Here is a 20697-nt window from a genome sequence, read left to right on the forward strand (position 1 = left end):
TAGACCAGGAGGAGGAAGTAGAGCAGCAACCGATTCAGGTACCTCCTACTTGGATTTCTGAATGGGATTGTGGGTGTCGACAAGAGGCGGTTCAAGTTCTGTGAGAATCAGGTCTCGGACAGGTTTACGAGGCCTGAGCCCGACAAGCAGATCCGGCGGTCCAGAGGTGAGCGCAGCCGGAGACGGTCACACACCTGAGTTGCGTCGACATCGGTTGGGGTAGGGCAAGGATCGGCCAGAACTCCACACTCTGCCAGCTGAGGCTATTCCTGGCCTGAGACAACCATGTTGCAGACACTCTGTAGGTTGTGACGGCAGACTCGGCAAAACAGCACGCCAGTGTTAGCCGCATCTCTTCGTGAAGACAGCAGCCCCTCGGAGAAAGAATGTCGCTAACGCGTGGCACCTTGGAGGGTGACCGGCGTACAGGAATCTCTGCAGAGTACTGACGAAGGAAGTCGCAAACGCGGACGGCAACATACCAGCGACTGTCCGCTCTCTCCCGTTGTCATGCTCAGGACAGCTACAGAGACCCAGATTTTCCTGTTAGCCCAGTAAAAAGTTCACTAACAACCTCTGCATTCTCGTGACAAAGGGGGCGGGTAAGGTCAAGGTGACCACATGGTACCACAACACGGAAGCCACCAGCTGGTTTATGACCGCCACCCTGCCTCGATAGGAAAGCACCCTCAGAAGGCCTGACCAGCGTCCCAGCCAGGCCATGACTTTCATCTCCAGGTCCTGCCCGTTCGCCAGCCAGGTCTCCCCAGAAGGACTCAGGTTTGACTCCCAGGTAGAGGAAATGCTGGTGCTCCACTCATACGCTCTCATTTCCTCCGGCAGGAAGTCCACCTGCCACTAACCAATAAGAGCCCAGAACATATCACCCAGTTGATCCAAGCGGAGGACGATTCCGAGAAAACTTCTAGGTGGAACAGGTCCCGTACTGGATGGTGCGGCCCAGGATAGTGTAAGATTGGTTAGAATGGATCACCTGTCTCAATGCCGAGACAAGACGGTTGGTCATTGCCCGGGCGAAGATCTTATATTGCACGCACAAGAGGGAGGCCGGACGCCATTTCTTTAGCGTGCGGAGGTCTCCCTTCTTGGACCACGACAGTTCTCCGAAATGAGAGGGGCATTTCCCCGGTGGCTAGGCTCTCCCCTAGGACAAGGCTGTAATCAAACCCTAGGACATCCCGGAAAGCCTGATAAAACTCCACACTCAGTCCATCTAAGCCAGGGGATTTACCCCTCCGGAGTTGCCGAAGGGCAGGAGACAGCTCCTCCCGAGTCAGTGGAGCGTCCTGCCGCACGATGTCCTCTGGACTGACCTTAGGCAAATCTTTCCAGACATCATTGCACCCCTCTGCATTTGACGGGTGTATTGAGAAAAAGGACCAGTACAATGAGCGGACTTCTTTATTGATTTCACGAGTGGTCGTGACGGAGGATCCATAAGCAGGCAGAGGCTTTTGGAAGTAGGTGTAGAGAAGATGTCAGGGGTAGTTATTTTTCACGCAGAGAGTGGCAAGTGCGTGGAATAGGCTGCCGGCGACAGTAGTAGAGGCGGATATGATAGAGTCTTTTAGGAGACTCCTGGGTGGGTACATGGAGATCAGAAAAATAGAGGGGAATGGGTAACCCTAGGTAATTTCTCAGGTAAGGACATGTTCGGCACAGCTTTGTGGGCCGAAGAGTCTGTACTGTGATGTAGAGTTTCTATGTTCTGTGTTTCTCTGACTTTTTACTTACATATCTCACACACACGAGGAGTAAATATCCTCACGTTAACCCTCCGTCTAAATACGCAATGCGCAATTTATAGTCATTTGTAGTAAATGGTATGTACAACAGGACAGACAAAATAACACAGAAGTACAATTGTATCAGCGCGAATAAATTAGTCTGATAGCCTGGTAGAAGAAGTTGTCCGGACCCTGTTAGTCCTGGTTTTTATGCTGCGGTACCACTTCCGGGATGGTAGCAGCTGAAACAGTTTGTGGTTGGGGTGACTCGGGTACCTAGTGATCCTTCGGGGATTTAGGTCGGGATCAGGATATTGCGCGTATTTGGGGTGCGAGGAAGTGGTGGTCAGCCTGGATGAGGATGGGAGAGTGAAGAGGACCTGGGGACAAGGTACTATTCGACTGACATCCCTCAGCCTGGAAGCTGAGACACCGCTGTACCAGAGTGAGCAGCTCAGACCCATTATTGCAGTCCACCGGGTGCAGTAACCCCAGGTCACTGTTTCTCCTCAAGTCAGACACCAAGACAGGAAATTGCAGCGGTTTACTGATTTAATCATGACAATAGTAAATTAAACAATGTGTGAGCTGCTGACGTGCAGGAATAAATACACTGTTCGCGATTCACTCACAGTTACACACAATCGGCGACAACGAGTGACAGGTTGAAGAAACAGTCCCATTTCCACCAATGAATATAATATCACACTTAAGGGCCGTGTCCGAGATCGCTGCAGATCCCGGGTCACTGCCGAGGAGTCTGTTAATTTAACATCATTATATCGGCCGGACTGCCGAATGCATCGTCCTCATCCCAAACTGAAAAAAAAATTCTCTCCTGGGATAATCCCATCCCGGGAACAGCCCCACCCACGGGGTCTTCCTGTCTGTGTAATTCTCGGGGTCACAGTTGGCGGAGCTCTCAACCCGGACTACGCCGGAAGCAGCGACGCTGGACGTGAGACGGAAATACGTCACTGCGGATCCATCGCTGACGACACAGAGGGCTGGGATGTTCAAACATGACGATATTCACAGATCCACTTTCAGTCCGGGTCTGGGTTCGTTCAGAGATCGCAATTCCTTCTTCCCGGTCTCACTGAATTGATTCCCAGCCAGGCTGAAACAGATGGAGGAATAAATGGATTACACAATAGTGTGGTAACAGGGGGCTGGGGTTAATGTTTCAAGAACACCTGCAGATAAATATCACCAGAAAACCCGCAGATCCGCTGATATTTTAATCACATTGAACATTAACACAAACACTCACCGGATCCACTCCAGACACGAGAGGGTCAGTATGAGGCGCCGGAGAGCAGGGATAGATCGGTCTGTGAGCGAGTTTGATGCCAGGCTCAGCACCGTCAGTGATGGGTTTGTACTGAGATCGGAAGCGAGATCCTCGGTACCAGAATCTGTGAGACCGACACTGTTCAGACTGGAAATGAGAGAGAGTGAGCTTAAAGGACGCAGTGAGACAGGAGACGGTACAAATCCCCACTGTTTAAGAGTCACACAATTACTGATCACGTTAATGTTTAGTGTCAGACACCCAGTGACTGTGAACACAATCTCCCAAAATCTGGTACTTACCACAGTTCCTGCATTTCACACTCTGGGTTCCTCAGAGCCGCAGAGACCAGTTTCACTCCTGAATCTCCCAGTTCATTACCACTCAGGTTCAGCTCCGCCAGTGATGGGTTTGTACTGAGAGCGGAGGCGAGATCTTTGGCACCAGAATCTGTAAGACCGACATAGTCCAGCCTGGAGATAGACAATAGACAATAGACAATAGTTGCAGTAGTAGACCATTCGGCTCTTCGAGCCTCCACCCCCTTTTGAGATCATGGCTGATCAACTACTATCAATACCCGGTTCCTGCCTTGTCCCCATATCCCTTCATTCCCCTATCCATAAGATACCTATCTAGCTCCTTCTTGATAAAGCATCCAGATAATTGGCCTCCACTGCCTTCCAAGGCAGTGCATTCCAGACCCCCACAACTCTCTGGGAGAAGAAGTTTTTCCTTAACTCTGTCCTAAATGACCTACCCCTTATTCTCAAACCATGCCCTCTGGTACTGGACTCTCCCAGCATCTGGAACATATTTCCTGCCTCTATCTAGTCCAATCCCTTAATAATCTTATATGTTTCAATCAGATCCCATCTCAATCTCCTTAATTCCAGCGTGTAGAAGCCCAGTCTCTCTAACCTCTCTGCTTAAGACAGTCCAGACATCCCAGGAATTAATCTCGTGAATCTCGTGCACTTCCTCTACAGCCAGGATGTCCTTCCTTAACCCTGGAGACCAAAACTGTACACAATACTCCAGGTGTGGTCTCACCAGGGCTCTGTACAAATGCAAGAGGATTTCCTTGCTCTTGTACTCAATTCCCTTTGTAATAAAGGCCTACATTCCATTAGCGTTCTTCACTGCCTGCTGCACTTGCTCATTCACCTTCAGTGACTGATGAACAAGGGCTCCTAGATCTCTTTGTATTTCTCCCTTACCTAACTCTACACCGTTCAGATAGTAATCTGCCTTCCTGTTCTTACTCCCAAAGTGGATAACCTCACACTTATTCACATGTGCCAAGTATCATCATCTGCCAAGTATTCTGAATTCTCCTAACATCCTCATCACATGTCACACTGCCACCCAGCTTAGTATCATCAGCAAATTTGCTGATGTTATTTTCAATGCCTTCATCCAAATCGTTAACGTAAATGGTAAACAGCTGTGGTCCCAATACCGAGCCCTGTGGCACCCCACTAGTCATCACCTGCCATTCCGAGAAACACCCATTCACCGCTACCCTTTGCTTTCTATCTGCCAACCAGTTTTCTATCCATGTCAGTGTCTTCCCCCCGATGCCCTGAGCTTTGATTTTACCCACCAATCTCCTATGTGGGACCTTATCAAATGCCTTCTGAAAATCGAGGTACACTACATCCACTGGATCTCCCCCGTCTAACTTCCTGGTTACATCCTCGAAAAACTCCAACAGATTAGTCAAGCATGATTTAGCCTTGGTAAATCCATGCTGGCTCGGCCCAATCCTATCACTGCTATCTAGATATGCCACTATTTCATCCTTAATAATGGACTCTAGCATCTTTCCCACCACCGATGTCAGGCAGACAGGTCGATAGTTCTCTGTTTTCTCCCTCCCTCCTTTCTTAAAATGTGGGATAACAGTAGCCATTCTCCAATCCTCAGGAACTGATCCTGAATCTAAGGAACATTGGAAAATGATTACCAATGCATCCGCAATTTCCAGGGCCTCCTCCTTTTGTACCCTAGGGTGCAGACCAGCTGGACCTGGGGATTTGTCAGCCTTCAGTCCCATCAGTCTTCTCATCACCGTTTCCTTCCTAACGTCAATCTGTTTCATTTCCTCTGTTACCCTATGTCCTTGGTCCATCCATACATCTGTGAGATTGCTTGTGTCTTCCTTAGTGAAAACAGATCTAAAGTACTCATTAAATTCTTCTGCCATTTCTCTGTTTCCCATAACAAATTCACCCAATTCATTCTTCAAGGGCTCAACATTGTTCTTAACTATCTTCTTTCTCTTCACATACCTAAAAAAGTTTTTGCTAACTTCCTTTATATTCCTGGCTAACCTGCGTTCGTACCTTATTTTTTCTCCCCGTATTGTCTTTTTAGTTAAGTTCTGTTGTTCCTTAAAAGCTTCCCAATCATCTGTCCTCCCACTCACCTTAGTTCTGTCATACTTCCTTTTTGCACCTTGTGCATTATTCCCAAGAACTGATTTTGCACCTTGTGCATTATTCCCAAGAATACCTGCCATTGCTGTTCCACTGTCTTTTCTGTTAGACTATCCGTCCAGTCAACTTTGGCCAGCTCCTCCCTCATGGCTCCATAGTTTCCCCTGTTCAACTGCAACACTGACACCTCCGACTTGCCCTTATCCTTCTCAAATTGCAGATAAAAGCTTATCATGTTATGATCACTACCTCCTAATGGCTCCTTTACTGCAAGATCGCTTATCAAATCCTGTTCATTACATAACACTAAATCCAGAATAGTCCTGTCCCTGGTCGGCTCTCGTACAAGCTGTTCCAAGAATGCATCCCGTAGGCACTCTACAAACTCCCTATCCTGTGGTCCAGCCCCAACCTGATTCTCCCAGTTCACCTGCATGTTGAAATCCCCCATAACTACTGCGACATTACCTTTGCCACATGCCAATGTTAACTCCCTATTCAACTTGCACCCAATATCCATGCTACTGATTGGTGGCCTGTAGACAACACCCATTTGGGTCCTTTTGCCCTTACTGTTCCTCAGTTCTATCCACACAAACTCTACTTCTCCTGACCCTATGTACCCCCGTGCAAAGGACTGAATCTCATTCCTCACCAACAGGGCCACCCCACCCCTCTGCCCACATTTCTGTCCCTACGATAGCACGTATACCCTTGTACATTCATTTCCCAGGTCTGATCTCCCTGCAGCCGTGTCTCCGTTATCCCAACAACATCATAGTTACCCATTCGCACCTGGGCTTCAAGTTCATCTGCTTTATTTTTGACACTTCGTGCATTCAGATATAGAATTTCTAGCCCATTTCTCCTCTCTCTGTTTGAATCGCTGCCTATTGTGCTTAACCCAGCTCCCCGAACTCCCATCGGGCTATATAGATGTGAGAGAGTGAGGGTGAAGGATGCAGAGAGAGGAGATTCAAATTCCCAGTGTTTATCAATAATACATTTACTGATCACATTAATGTTTAGTGTCAGACACCCAGTGACTGTAAACACAATCTCCCACAGTATGGTACTTACCACAGTTTCTGTATTTTACACTCCGGGTTCGTCAGAGCTGCTGACACCAGTTTCACTCCTGAATCTCCCAGTTTATTATCTCCAAGTCTAAACGCAAACAGATAATTGGATGAACAAAGCGATTCGAACTATGGGTCTGAGGAAATTTCTCTCACTCGGATATTACAGGAAACATTAAACCCTTCATTAAATCACAAATCGGAGTTCCCATCACTGTCAATGTCCCTCACTGACCAGCTCCAGGGTGTTCACTGAACGTCAATGATTCAGTACATCGGTGTTACACTGTAATGTCCCAAAATTTTGCCTCATCCCACGATGCTTAGAAAAGTGCTAGTGACTTGAGAGGGTCGAAAGGGCAATAGCTGAAGGGTGGGAGAAAGTTTCATAGTAAGGAGGAGATGTGTTTTGGAAAATGTCCATGGGAAATTGCGGAAGAGGTCCTCAAAGATGGGAGGGGGATGGGGAAGAGAGATCCTACAGGAGGAAGTGAGATAGAAAGTGATTCTACAGGAGGAAGGAGAATAAGGTGAAGAGATCCAATCAGGAGGAAGGTGGATGAAGTAGAGAGATCCATTATGTGGAAAACATGAATCCACAACACAAGCAGGCAGAAATCACACGGACGGGTGGGTCTAATTGAAGCCCCACAATCCGGAGAAAAGAAATGCGCCCATGAGGTCTGGGTGTCTGGTTGTGAGCACAGCCACACAGGTGGACTGAGGGAAATAGCAACACACAGCGAAGGGCAGGGAGGGGAAATCCCACAGAAGAAGGGCTCTCCCTCTGACTCGGACAGTCTGCTGAAGGTCTCTTGTCCCTCAACGGGAAGGGGGTGTGAAGCTTTGACCCGCCTGCTGCAGGCTGTCGTTCTGGGTGTCAGTAACAGTGAGAAGGAACATTATGAATGGACTTGTCACAGGCAGAGAGAAACACGGCCGTTCCTGTGATCTACTACCATTAAACCACTGGACGTTGTTCACCGATCTAATGAAGTCTCCAACATCCCTTCACAAGGAATCACCGTACCGTCTCGTCCTTGAGGAATACCGACCACACCCCTGGACATTTTTCAGAATTCTTCACAATCTGAGTTACTAGAGTTTTACACAAATTCCTTTACATTGAAACAAAACAGCAGAACAGTTCCGCTGCTCAGAGTGAGAGTTAAAAACAAATTACCTCAAATCCTGGCACTTGTGCAGCCCGGGTCCCAGCCGCTGGATTCCTTCACACTGAATCAGGCAGTACTCCAGTTTGAGCTGTTTTATTGTTTCACAGAGTCTGATGACATGAGACAGGACCGCACAGTCAATCGGGGTCAGTGTCATTCCGCGGAATGAAAGTGTTTCCACAGATCCCAGTGCGGCCTGGGCCAGTCTACGATTCTGAGACTCAAACAGGTAGTGCAATGTGTTCAGGAGGTTCCTATTACCAGATTCACTCCTCATGTTTCCAATCTGCCGTTTAACCTCCTCCTTCACCCAGTCAATCACCCGGCAGGTTGTTTGATGAGGAAATGGACCCAGAAACTCCTCCAGGCCCCGAGCTGTCATTGGGTTGGAGAGACCAGCAACAAAACGGAGAAATACCTCCAATCGCCCATCTGTTGTATTGTGGGCTTCAGTGAGGAATTTCAGGATATCCCTGGGATGTGGATTCAGGAATTCTGCGACTGCAGCTACAAACTCTTGGATGGTGAGGTGTGGGAATGTGTACACCACACACTGGGCAGAATCCTCTCTCTCCAAAAGCTCCATCAGGAACCCGGACAGGAACTGGGAAGGCTGCAGATTGTAGTTGATTAAATCACCATCTGTAAACACAATCTTCTTCTGGGACACTCCTCTGAAGGCCATCTGACCAACCCTGAGTAACACATCACGAGGGTTCTCAATCTCACGGCCGTGGTTTTTCAGGATGTTGTAAATATAGTAGGAGTACAGTTGGGTGATGGTCTTGGGAACTCGCTGCGGGTCCTTGACTCTTTGTGTGAAGAAGGGACCCAGTGCCAGAGCGAGGATCCAGCAGTAAGAGGGGTTGTAGCTCATGGTGTACAGGATCTCGTTCTCCTGCACGTGTTTGAAAACAGCAGCTGCCAGCGTCTCATCTTCAAAATGTCGAATGAAATATTCCTTCCGTTCCTCACCAACAAATCCCAGGATTTCAGCACAGACACTGATGTCTGCCTTTTCTAATAAATGTAACGCAGTGGGACGTGTGGTCACCAGCACTGAACACCCTGGGAGCAGCTTGCCCTGGATTAAACTGTACACAATGTCAGACACTTCACACCACCACTCGGGATCTGGGCACTGGTGCCTGGGCTCTGTATCTCTCCGACTGTCAGCAAAATCGATTCTGTGCTTGAATTCATCTAAACCATCGAATATAAAGAGCAATCCCTCTGGGTTCTTCCAGACCTCTCTCAGGAAATTACCAAAGTAAGGATACTGATCTAGAATCAGTTCCCTTAGGTTTATTCTACAGTTAATGGAGTTTAAATCCCGGAATTTGAAACTGAAGACAAACTGGAATTGCTGGTATATTTTCCCCGTGGCCCAGTCATATATAATCTTTTGAACCATCGTTGTTTTCCCGATCCCCGGGACTCCGGCCACTGCTGCCGAACAGCCCGAAGTTGACCGTGTGATGAATCTTTTAATTCTGTCCCATAAGCTATGTGAGTAACTGCTCTGAAATAAATGATCAGTCCGGATTTTTTCCAGCTCTGTGCGGAGATGTTTCTCTCTCCACTGCTCGTGGTCTCTGCCTCTTGCCAGCAGCTCATGTTCCACCAGTCTCCGATCTCGAACAGTAGAAATGACTGTGAGCTCAGCGTATCGATCAACCAGCTGGAAAACCTTCACCTTCTCCCTCATCAGGATCGTGTTCACTCTCAATTGTTCAGTTTGTGCCCGTAGAGTCTCCTTGTGTTTCTGTTGAACATCTTTCGCGGGAAAAGAAAACATTGTCAAAATGTTAAATGGCTCATATGACAAAGAATATTATAACTGCATTTTAGCATTCATTGTTTGAAATTACATGAATTAATTAAAGGCTCCTTGGATATTAGAACAGAAAGTAAAATTTTGTTCAGAGACACCTGAATTTACAGCGATGAATATCCAAGAACATGTCCAGTCCTCATGTTCTGTTACCAATTACTTGTGAAGGTGAACATTCCACTGGCATCCTATTGCAATCCTGACTGTACTCCCGTTAGAACATTGCACTATATTTACAGGACTGTTTGCATCATTAACAGAAGCTGGTAATGTTCTTCTGGTGTGGAAATATGAATAGCAGGGCACTCTGCATTCTGGCAAATCTGCACACTGGGAAGTCACAGGTCCACTGTTCTTGTATGAAAACAGGAGCGGAATATGCATAAATTCGGGCAGCATCCATGGAGAGAATCACAGTGAAGTTTTGTATCTATAACCTATCGGAATGACAAGAACGAAAATGGGCTGTTTTCAGTTTCAGAGATTGAGGAGCGGTGGAAAGACAGTATCTCTGTCACTAGGAAAGATCACAAGCGTCTCAGTGATGAACGTCGTGTTTCTGGGTGAAGGCGGTAAAGTCTAGGGAGCTGTTACTCATCAGTCTGGCAGAGCGGGTGTGGGGCGCTGTATTATGAGTCTTCTGTCTGTCAGATTTGACCATGGATATTGCGTCCGCTGACTACATACGCAAGCCAGGACACCACGATATGGAGAGCAAACTGTTGCCTCTGTAGCAAGTTCTCTCTCTCCATGCATCTGATGAACCCAAAGGAACAGCAGAGACCGATACAATTTGACACCAAAAGCACCGCAGGCGTTGCCAGTCTGCGTTGAACACAACCTAAGGCTGCCTTAGGGGCTCCAGCTCCGGATTTTCCCATTGGGTTTATTCCCAAAGTCTTCCCCGTGAGGGTAAAGTTGCAAGGCAGCGGAGATCAGAGTTTACCTTCTTCTGGATGAGCGGCCAATCATGGCTGACGAACCGCATCTGCCCGAAGCGACTGCTGTTAAGGTACCAATAACTCGCGTTTGTCCTTCTGCTGTCGGATGGAATGCTTCCACCAACGTATCCCCACTCCCAACCCCAACTATTGACAATGATAAATCGGTAAATTCGTCGATTATTTTTACATGTACCGAGGTACAATGGAAAACTTTCCTGCATGCGATCCAAATAGATAAGTTCATCACATTGGAACAATGAGGTCGGACAAGGTAAAAGAGGAGAGAATATTACAGGGAAAGAGTGTTGTAGTTGCAGAGAGAATGCAGTGCTAGCAGACTACAAGGTACAAGGCAAAAGGATCATTGTCAGGTTAGGGTTTTTTTTTAACTAGGTCCTAAACTATAGAGTACAGCACTTAGAACTACAGTACGGTGCAAAGGTCTTAGACCCATGTACATAACTGTGGAGACTGAGACTTTCGCAAGTACTGTGTAAGTGGCTGCAGACTCCGGTTGTCTCTTTTGAACACCAGCGCTAAACTCTTTTTTTCATTGAACCTTTCTTAACACTGCCATTATTTTGTCTTTTATTGTCTAATTTGCACTGCACTGTATAACATTGAAATGCAGATTGAACTACATCGTCAAAATGAGGTGCTTTATAAATAACTTATTATTTCTATTTTTCGCAGTTCAAACTGTTAAATCCTGAGGTGCGGGCTTCGTGGTGTATACTATTGTGGCTTTCGGAAGATATACATGTGTGGAACTAATTGTTAAATACTAATGCGCATTGCTTTGGTGATGGGACAAGTTGTCGATATTACTATCGGGACAATGAACATCTTGGTCGTGTTCCACAGTCTTTCAATTCTCCTTTAATTCAGCATATTTCTGATGTTTTCCAATAATTGATATCTATGAATTATGTGTGTTTAGAATGGCTATATCTTTTTTAAGACGTTGTTTTTGCTTGTTTATTCTGTAATATTATAGCCATAGAGTTGTTATGTATTGTCCTATCTGTAACAGTGGATTAGTCACAGTTGAATTTGTAGGACTCTAACTCTAAAAGTGGAGCCGGTTTGTATTTAATGTAAAGTGTGGGTTCTTTCTTCAGCTGTAGTTTAAGCAATATTTTTGTGAATGTTGCGGGGTGGTGGGGTTGGTGGGAACCGAACAGAATATACAGAGGAAAGGGAGGTTGGTTCACAAACAGAGAAAGCTTGGAGACACTGTGAAAGGGAGGACAGGCAGATGATAGAGAATGGACGCGCTCAGTCCGATGGTTTAAGATGTGTCTATTTTAATGCGAGGAGTATCATGAATAAAGCGGACAAACTTACAGCATAGATCAGCACTTGGAGCTATGTGGTGGCCATTACAGAGAATTGAATGGCTACTTCAAGTGCCAGATTTTATATGTTTCAATAAGGATAGGGAGGGAGGCAAAAGAGGTGGGGGCGTGGCGCTGTTGATCAGAGATAGTGTCACGGCTGCAGAAAAGGAAGATGACATGGAGGGGTTGTCTACGGAGTCTCTGTGGGTGGAAGTTAAGGATAGGAAGGGGTCAATAATTCTACTGGGTGCATTTGGAGATCACCCAATAGTACAACAGGGTTGTTGTGGTAGGAGGTTTTCATTTCCCAAATACTGATTGCCATCTCCCGAGAGTGAGAGGTTTAGATGGGGTAGAGTTTGTTAGGTGTGTTCAGGAAGGTTACTTGACACGATATGCAGCTAAGCCTACAGGAGAAGAGGCTGTACTTTATTGGGAAATGAACCTAGTCAGGTGACAGGTCTCTCAGTGATCACAAATCTATCTTCTTCACCATAGCATTGGAGAGGGATAGGAATGGACAAGTTAGGGAAACGTTTAATCAGGGTAAGAGGAAATACGGGGCTTTCAGGCAGGAACTTGGAAACATAAATTGGAAAGGGATGTTCTCAGGGAAACGTACGGAAGAAGTGGGGCAAATGTTCAGTGGATATTTGCGTGGGGTTTCTGAGTAGATACAGTACGTTCCAATGAGAAATGAAAATGATGATAGGGTACAAGATCCGTGGTGTACAAAAGCTGTTGTAAAGCTATTCAAGAAGAAAGGAAGAGCTCACGAAAGGTTAAAAAAACAGGTAATGATGTGAATCTAGAAGATGATAAGGCTTGCAGGAAAGAGCTTAAGAATGAAATTAGGAGAGCCAGAATGGGCCATGAGAATGTCCTGGCGGAAAGGATTAAGGAAAATCCCAAGGCATTCAACAAATATGTGAAAGCAAGAGGATAAGATGTGAGAGAATAGGACCAATCAAGTGTGACAATGGAAAAGTACGTATGGAACCGGAGGAAATAGCGGAGGTATTTAATGAATACTGTGCTTCAGTATTCACTACGGAAGAGGATCTTGACGATTGTAGGGATAACTTCCAGGGCACTGAAAAGCTTGAGAATATAAATACAGTGAAACCACCATTTTAAGTACCTCGACAACGCGAATTCGGATACAACGGATCTGACTCTATTTCCATCCATGTCAATCCATACTCCCTCTTGTCCAGCCTTGTATCCCTTTTGCCAATCAACTTCCAAGCTCTTGGCTTCATCCCTCCACATCCTGTCTTCTCCTATCATTTCGGGTGTCTCCCTACCCCTCCCACTTTCAAATCTCTTGCTGTCTCTTTTCTCGGTTAGTCCTGACGAAGAGTCCCGACCAGATGCTGCCTAGCCTGTTGCTTTCCAACAGCATTTTGTGTGAGTCATTGGACCTTTTTTTGCTCAAAATGGAGCAAACTGCTAGAACAAGAAGATCATTTTCTGTGAAAGATACGCTTCACGCACTTGACGCAATTAAGACTAAAAGTCAAACTCAAGTTTCACCTCGGGTTACCGGAATCAACACTTCGCGGTTGGAAATTTCACAAAGAAAAGTTACGCGCGTCGCTTTGCAAAGTTGAAGAAGAAACAAGAATAAAAGCCAAACGCCCGAAGACAACCAAAGATTTCAGCCTCGATGACTCCTTGTACGAGTGGTTCGTTCAGGCCCGCTCAGAAGGCCTTCTAAATTCCGGTCCTATTCTCAAAGCTCAAGCCGAGAAGTTTGACAAGCAGATCAACAGAGAAACTTCAGAATTCAAAGCTAGCAATAGATGACTAGACCGGTTTAAACGCCGTCACAGGATTTCACAAGAGTTAGTGTCAGGAGAAATTCGCAGCCAGCGACATGCTACGTGCAAGCAAGGAACACTTGATCACTTATTAAAGAAATAAACTGTAAATGATTATTACTAATATTCTTCAATATTTTTATTTGCTGTTTTGTGCATTAAAAACCTTTACTAAATTTATTTTGTTTTAATTTCTACATTAAGAACAACGCTGATTTAACGCGACCCCGATGACATTTTATGGACCCAAACGATCATTTATAACGGGGTTTCACTGTATTCAGAAAGGGGATGCACTGGAGCTTTTGGAAAGCATCAAGTTGGATAAGTCAATCGGGACCGGACGGGATGTACCCCAGTCTACTTTGGGAAGCGAGCGAGGAGATTGCTGAGCCTCAGGTAAGGATCCTTGCATCATCAATGAGGACGTGCGAGTTTCGGAAGGACGGGAGGGTTGTGGATGCTGTTCCCTTATTCAAAAAAGGGAACAGAGATAGCTCTGGAAATCATAGGCCAGTGCGTCTTACTTCAGTGGTTGGTAAGTTGATGGAGAAGATCCTGAGAGGAAGGATTTATGAACATTTGGAGACGCTTAATATGATTAGGAATAGTCAGCATGGCTCTTTCAAAGGCAGGTCGTGCGTTACGAGTCTGAATGAGTATTTTGAGGATGTGACTAAGCACATTAATGAAGGTAGAGCCGTAGATGCAGTGTATATGGATTTTCGCAAGGTATTTCAGAAGGTATCCCATCCAAGGCTTATCAGGAAAGTAAGGAGACACGGGATCCAAGGGGACAATGCTTTGTGGATCCAGAACTGGCTTGCCCACAGAAGAAAAAGAGTGGTAGAAGGCGGATCATATTCTGCATGGAGGCCGGTGACCATTGGTGTGCCTCAGGGATCTGTTCTGGGAGCCCTACTCTTCGTGATGTTTATAAATGACTTCGATGAGTAAGTGGAGGGTTGGGTTAGTAAATTTGCTGATGACACAAAGGTTGTGGGTGTTGTGGATAGTGTGGAGTGCTGTTAGAGTTTACAACGCGACATTGATCGATGCATAACTGGGCTGAGAAGTGGCAGATGGAGTTCAATCCAGATAGGTGTAAGAGTGCTCATTTTGGTAGGTCAAATATGATGGCAGGATATAGGGTTAATGGTAAGGTTCTTGGGAGTGTGGAGGATTAGAGGGTCTTGGGGTCCGAGTCATAGGACACCCAAAGGTGTTACGCAGGTTCACACTGTGGTCCTCATCATTGGCCCTCGTCAATTGTGGGTTTGGGTTTAATGTCTGGGAGGTAATGTTGTAGCTATATAGGACCCTGGTCAGACCCATCTTGGAGTACTGTACTCAGTTCTCTTCACCTCACTAAGAGAAGGACGTGGAAACCATAGAAATGGTGCAGAAGAGATTTATAAGGATGTTTCCTAGATTAGGGAGCATGCCTTATGAGAATAGGTTGAGTGAACTCGTCCTTTTCCCCTTGGAGCGACGGAGGATGAGAAGTGACTTGATAGAGGTGTACAAGTTAATGATTGTGTGGATAGTCAGAGGCTTTTTTTTCCCCAAGGATGAAAAGGCCAGCACGAAAGGGCATAATTTTAAGGTGCTTGGAGGTAGATACAGAGGAGATGTCAGGGGAAAGATTTTTTCACGCAGAGAGTCACTAGAAATTTACAAAATATAAAGAATATGACCGGAGAGAATTCAGTCTTCAGTGCTATCGCAAAGGAGAAGGTACTTCGGTATCTGAAAGGTCTGAAAATAGAAAAGTCGCCTGGACTGGATGATACAGTGTATCAGGAGCCTACCAGGGGTGTTTGGGCATTCCCAGAGCATTTGGACCTAGAATGAAGCCGTCTGCAGGACCAAATGGATTAATAGAAAAATACATTTTACAATAGTCAGGTTGCAACGAGAGATTCTCTGAATTGTTACTTGAATTCGAGAGATCAGAGAATGATTAATGGTGAATTTTGATACAGCGATTCTGCCGTGTCACAGTCTGCTATTTGAGTTGTGGTATGAACTGTGCATTTCATCACTCACCTATCAGTTCAGTGGGTAACTCTGATAACCCCGGGGCAATGTTCATGTACTCCTGTCGATCAGGACCTGTTTAAATTGGAAAAAAAAAACATCCATGAAAACAGAGCTAAAATAATAAAGGTCTAATATAAAATGTCTCAAAGCTCTCCGCTTCTTTTTGGATTCCAGACCTAACCAGTTACCTTCTAACACCACTCTCCTCCGTCTAGCGGAATTAATCCTTACTCTTAATAATTTCTCCTTTGCCTCCTCCCACTTTTTCCAAACCATAGGTGCAGCCATGGGCACCTGCATGGGTCCCAGCTATGCCGGCCTGTTTGTTCGCTTTGTGGAAAAGTCCATGTTCCAAGCCTATACTGGTATGCATCCCCCACTTTTCCTTCACTACATCGACGACTGCATTGGCTCTGCCTCCTGCACGCATGCCGAGTTCTTTGACTTCATTAATTTTGCCTCCAACTTTCACTCGGCCGTCAAATTACCTGGTCCATTTCCGACACCTCCCTCCCCTTTCTTGGCCTTTATGTCTCCATCTCTGGACTCTCACAGGTACATGGACGAATCCTTTTCCCACCCGATCTCTTCAAAAAAGCCACCCCCTTCTCACAATTCCTCCGTCTCCGCCGCATCTGCTCTCAGGATGAGGCTTTTCATTCCAGGACAATGGAGATGTCTTCCTTTTTTTTAAAGAAAGGGGCTTCCCTTCCTCCACCATCAACTCTGCTCTCAAACGCATCTCTCCCATTTCCCGCACATCTGTTCTCACCCCATCCTCCCGCCACCACGCTCGGGATAGGGCTTCCCTTGTCCTCACGTACCACCCCACCAGCATCCGGATCCAACATATAATTTTCCGTAACTCCCGCCACATCCTACGGGATCCCACTACAAAGCACATCTTTCCCTCCCCCCCCCCCCCACCACCACTTTCTGCTTTCAGCAGGGATCGCCCTCTACGCGACTCCTTTGTCCATTTGTCCATTCGACCGCAATCCCCCCCCCCCCCCATCCCTTCCCACCGATCTCACACCTGGAACTTATTCTTGTAAGCGGAACAAGTGCTACACCTGCCCTTACACTTCCTCTCTCAGCACCATTCAGGGCCCCAGAGAATCCTTCCAGGTGAGGCGACACTTCACCTGTGAGTCGGCTGGTGTGATATACTGCGTCCGGTTCTCTCGGTGTGGCTTTCTTTATATTGGTGAGACCCTACACAGACTGGGAGACCGTTTCGCTGAACTCCTACGGTCTGTCCGCCAGAGAATGCAGGATCTCCCAGTGGCCACACATTTTAATTCCACGTCCCATTCCCATTCTGATATGTCTATCCATGGCCTCGTCTACTGTCAATATGAAGCCATACTCAGGTTGGAGGAACAACACCTTACATTCTGTCTGGGTAGCCCCCAACCTGATGGCATGAACATTGACTTCTCTAACGTCTGTTAAAGCCCCTCCTCCCCTTCTTACACCATTATTTATTTATTTATTTATTTATTATCCACACCCCCTCCCCCTTTATCTCTCTCTGCCCCTCTCACAATCACTCCTTGCCTTTTCTCTATCTCCCTCTGGTGCTCCCCTCCCCCTTTCTTTCTCCCTTGGCCTCCCGTCCTATGATCCTGTCCATTCTCCAGTTGTGTATCCGTTTTGCTAACCAACTTTTCACCTCTTGGCTTCATCCTTCCCCCTCCTGTCTTTCCTAACATTTCGGATCTACCCCTCCAACTCCCACTTTCAAATCTCTTGTTATCTCTTCTTTCAGTTAGTCCTGGCGAAGGGTCTCGACCCGAAACGTCGAATGTACTTCTTCCTACAGATGTTGCCTGGCCTGCTGCGTTCCACCAGCATTTTGTGTGTGTTGCTAAAATAATTAAAACTGTTTATTTCAATGTGCCTTTGTGTTCAGTGTGTGTTTTTAACATACCGAACTCTTGTATTTCCCTCAGTATTCTGTCCAACTTCGGTAACTCAGTCCTCCATGTCACAAAGGATTCCCACATCGCCCTCCGGGCCCGGGAGCCTTTGCCCATCACCAAACTGAGGAAGAGTCTGGAACTCTCTGCCCGGTTTCCCTTCTCTGTCAGTTCAGTGACCTTCTGTAAAAGGAATACAATGAATTAACTCTGGAGCAGAGAGACAGACATGGAGAATGTGAAGGAAAATATCTGTTCATGGTCGCAGTAGCTTCTGAACTGATGCAGTCACCGGCTACTGCCTCATCTTCCTTGGGTTCAGTCATTAACATAGGAACGTAACTGAAGGAGATTCTAAATAAAATTGTGTAAGGATAAGGATTTACCGATACCCTGCAGTGGATGCAACGTGATTAATTTACTTGTCCATCAATTCGGAGCGTGGCAGTTTTACGTCGCGGAGTAAAAGAGAGGCAAGACTGTGCAGGCGCCTGACTTCGGCCAGTAGAGCGAGAAAAGTTTGTAAGTACAAAATCACAAAGCTGTTAAGTGAATTAAGTTCATTCCCAGAGCTCATCAAAGTAGAGCAAGAAAAGATTAAAAAGAAGACCGCCATATCCAGCGGGCAGTGGAGTGAGAGTTATTAGAGTGGTAAGGCTTCGGCTAGAACGGGCTTAGGCTGTAAAGCGCCGAGGTAGGTCTACTTGTGCTAATTGCGGAAAAGGAAGTAGTATGTGTGTGAGGCCTGTTCTCTGTGATTGATGTCAAATGTGGGAGGTCCTGGTGTCTCCGAGACTCCCGGACGGCCATATCTGCACCCGGTGTGTCGAGCTGCATCTCCAGGTCCATAACTCGGTCCCTGACGAGGAGGTGAGAAAAAGGAGTTATAGATAGGTAGTCACACCGGGCCCACGGGAGAAAAATAAGTGGGGACGGGAGAGGCTCCTAGGGATTGGCGGGTTGCGGATGTAGTTCCTTTATTCAAGAAAAGGATTAGAGACAGCCCAGGAAATTATAGACGAGTGAGTTTTACGTCAGTGGTTGATAAGTTGATGGAGAAGATCCTGAGAGACAGATTTATGTACATTTGGAGAGATATATTATGATTAGCACTTGTGAGCATGGCTTTGTCAAGGACAGGTCGTGCCTTACGAACCTGATTGAATTTTTTGAGGATGTGACTAAATACGTTGATGAAGGAAGAGCAGCAGATGTAGTGTATATGGATTTCAGCGAGGCATTTGATGTGGTACCCCATGCCAGGCTTATGGAGAAAGTGAGGGATCCAAGGGGACATTGCTCTGTGGACACAGAGCAATGTGGAGTGCCTCTTGTCTGTCGGTCGCCAGTGCACTGCCTCAGGAATCTGTTCTGGGACCCTTACTCTTCGTGAGTTTAATAAATGACCTGGATGAGGAAGTGGAGGGATGGGTTAGTACGTTTGCTGATGACACAAAGGTTAGAAGTGTTGTGGATAGTGTGGAGGGCTATCAGATTTTACAGCGGGGCATTGGTACGATGCAAAACTGGGCTGAGAAGTGGCAGATGGAGTTCAAACCAGATAGGTGTGACGTGGTTCATTTTGGTAGGTCAAATATGATGGCAGAATATAGTATTAATGGTAAGACTCTTGGCAGTGTGGAGGTTCTGAGGGATCTTGGGGTCCGAGTACATAGTACGTTCAAAGCAGCTGCACAGGTTTACACTGTGGTTAAGAAGGCGTAAGGTGTATTGGCCTTCATCAATCGTGGTTTTGTATTTAGGAGCTGAGGGGTAATGTTGTAGCTATATAGGACCCCGGTCAGATCCTACTTGCAGTACCGTGCTCACTACTGGTTGCCTAACTACAGGAAGGATGTGGAAGCCATAGAAAGTGTGCAGAGGAGATTTAAAAGGATGTTGCCTGGATTGGGGGGCATGCCCTATGAGAATAGGTTGAGTGAAATCGGCCGTTTCTTCTTGGAGCGAAGGAGCATGAGAGATGGCCTGATAGAGGTTTACAAGATGATGAGAGGCATTGATCGTGTAGATTGTCAGAGGCTTTTTCCCAGGGATGAAAAGGTTGCAACAAGAGAACAAAACTTCAAGGTGCTGGGGAGAAGGTACAGATGAGATGTCGGGGTCGATTTTTTACTCAGTGAGTGGTGAGTGCGTGGAATGGGCTGCCAGCAACGATGGTGGAGGCGGATTCTATAGGGTCTTTTAAGAGACTGTTAGATAGGTACATGGAGCTTAGTAAAATAGAGGGCGAAACGTAAGCCCGGTAATTTGTAAGGTAGGGGCATGTTCGGCACAACTTTGTGGGCCCAATGGCCTGTATTGTGTTGTAGGTTTTCTATGTTTTCTATGTTCTATTAAATTTAGACTGACTGCATGTTCAGCAGTCCAGATATGCAACCACTGCACTTACATCACACTGATAAATGCAGTAGGTGTGAAGGGATATGTGACGCTGAACCTGTAGCTCCCAGTATTCCCCACGTTAACAGTTGAAACCAGATCTGCTGGAGACAACTAGAGAACAAAGTCTGCACTGCCATTTCGAACTCCTGGACGTGCAGGAGATTAATACTGATCACTCCCTCCGGTACCAGCAGTCGGGGACAATACACAAAATACGCTTACCTCATTTTCTTCTCTACTGAAATGTCCCTCCTTTGTCAACATCCAACCGAGTCTTTCAACTTTTTCTTCAATTGCGTGTTGGAGTCTGTGCCAGTAGAACTTTGTCAGTTGGTAGAGTTGATATTCACCCCCCTGTGCCAGGAGGTCAGAAATTGTAAACTCTAGCTCTGTGAATATAATAAGATAATGTAGACATGAACTGCAATATTCCTCATCCCCACGGCTCTCACACCTCTCAGCAAACCAATCATGTCTCGAAACTCAATATTTACCCGTGTTCAGCACCAAACTCGGATTTTGTACTAATTTTCAACACTGACTTTGTCATGGTTCTGGCTGGCATTCCCCAACTTTTCCCTGTCGTCCTTAATTGGTCCTTAATTCCCACACTTGATTCCCAATCTTTCCCTATTTCTCTCAATCACCAGC

The 20697-nt window shown here is 46.3% G+C and overlaps 1 protein-coding gene across 2 annotated transcripts in view; it reads right to left on the minus strand.

Annotated features, from left to right (window-relative positions):
• Positions 1 to 2350: 2350 nt before the first annotated feature.
• The window catches only part of LOC140724099 (NACHT, LRR and PYD domains-containing protein 3-like), a 26211-nt gene continuing 7864 nt past the window's right edge, over positions 2351 to 20697 (minus strand). For both annotated transcript variants that reach the window (XM_073038584.1, XM_073038585.1), the window contains exons 4-11: positions 20269 to 20435; positions 17655 to 17826; positions 15728 to 15793; positions 7746 to 9513; positions 6564 to 6650; positions 3345 to 3515; positions 3022 to 3189; positions 2351 to 2868 (exon numbers count right to left, since the gene is read on the minus strand). In XM_073038584.1, coding sequence (XP_072894685.1) covers positions 2781 to 2868; positions 3022 to 3189; positions 3345 to 3515; positions 6564 to 6650; positions 7746 to 9513; positions 15728 to 15793; positions 17655 to 17826; positions 20269 to 20435 — 2687 coding nt within the window. In that variant the 3' untranslated portion in view covers positions 2351 to 2780. The remainder of the gene's footprint in view (positions 2869 to 3021; positions 3190 to 3344; positions 3516 to 6563; positions 6651 to 7745; positions 9514 to 15727; positions 15794 to 17654; positions 17827 to 20268; positions 20436 to 20697) is intronic.

This window comes from Hemitrygon akajei, unplaced genomic scaffold (genome assembly GCF_048418815.1).
Source record: "Hemitrygon akajei unplaced genomic scaffold, sHemAka1.3 Scf000161, whole genome shotgun sequence".
Taxonomy (NCBI): Eukaryota; Metazoa; Chordata; class Chondrichthyes; order Myliobatiformes; family Dasyatidae; genus Hemitrygon; species Hemitrygon akajei.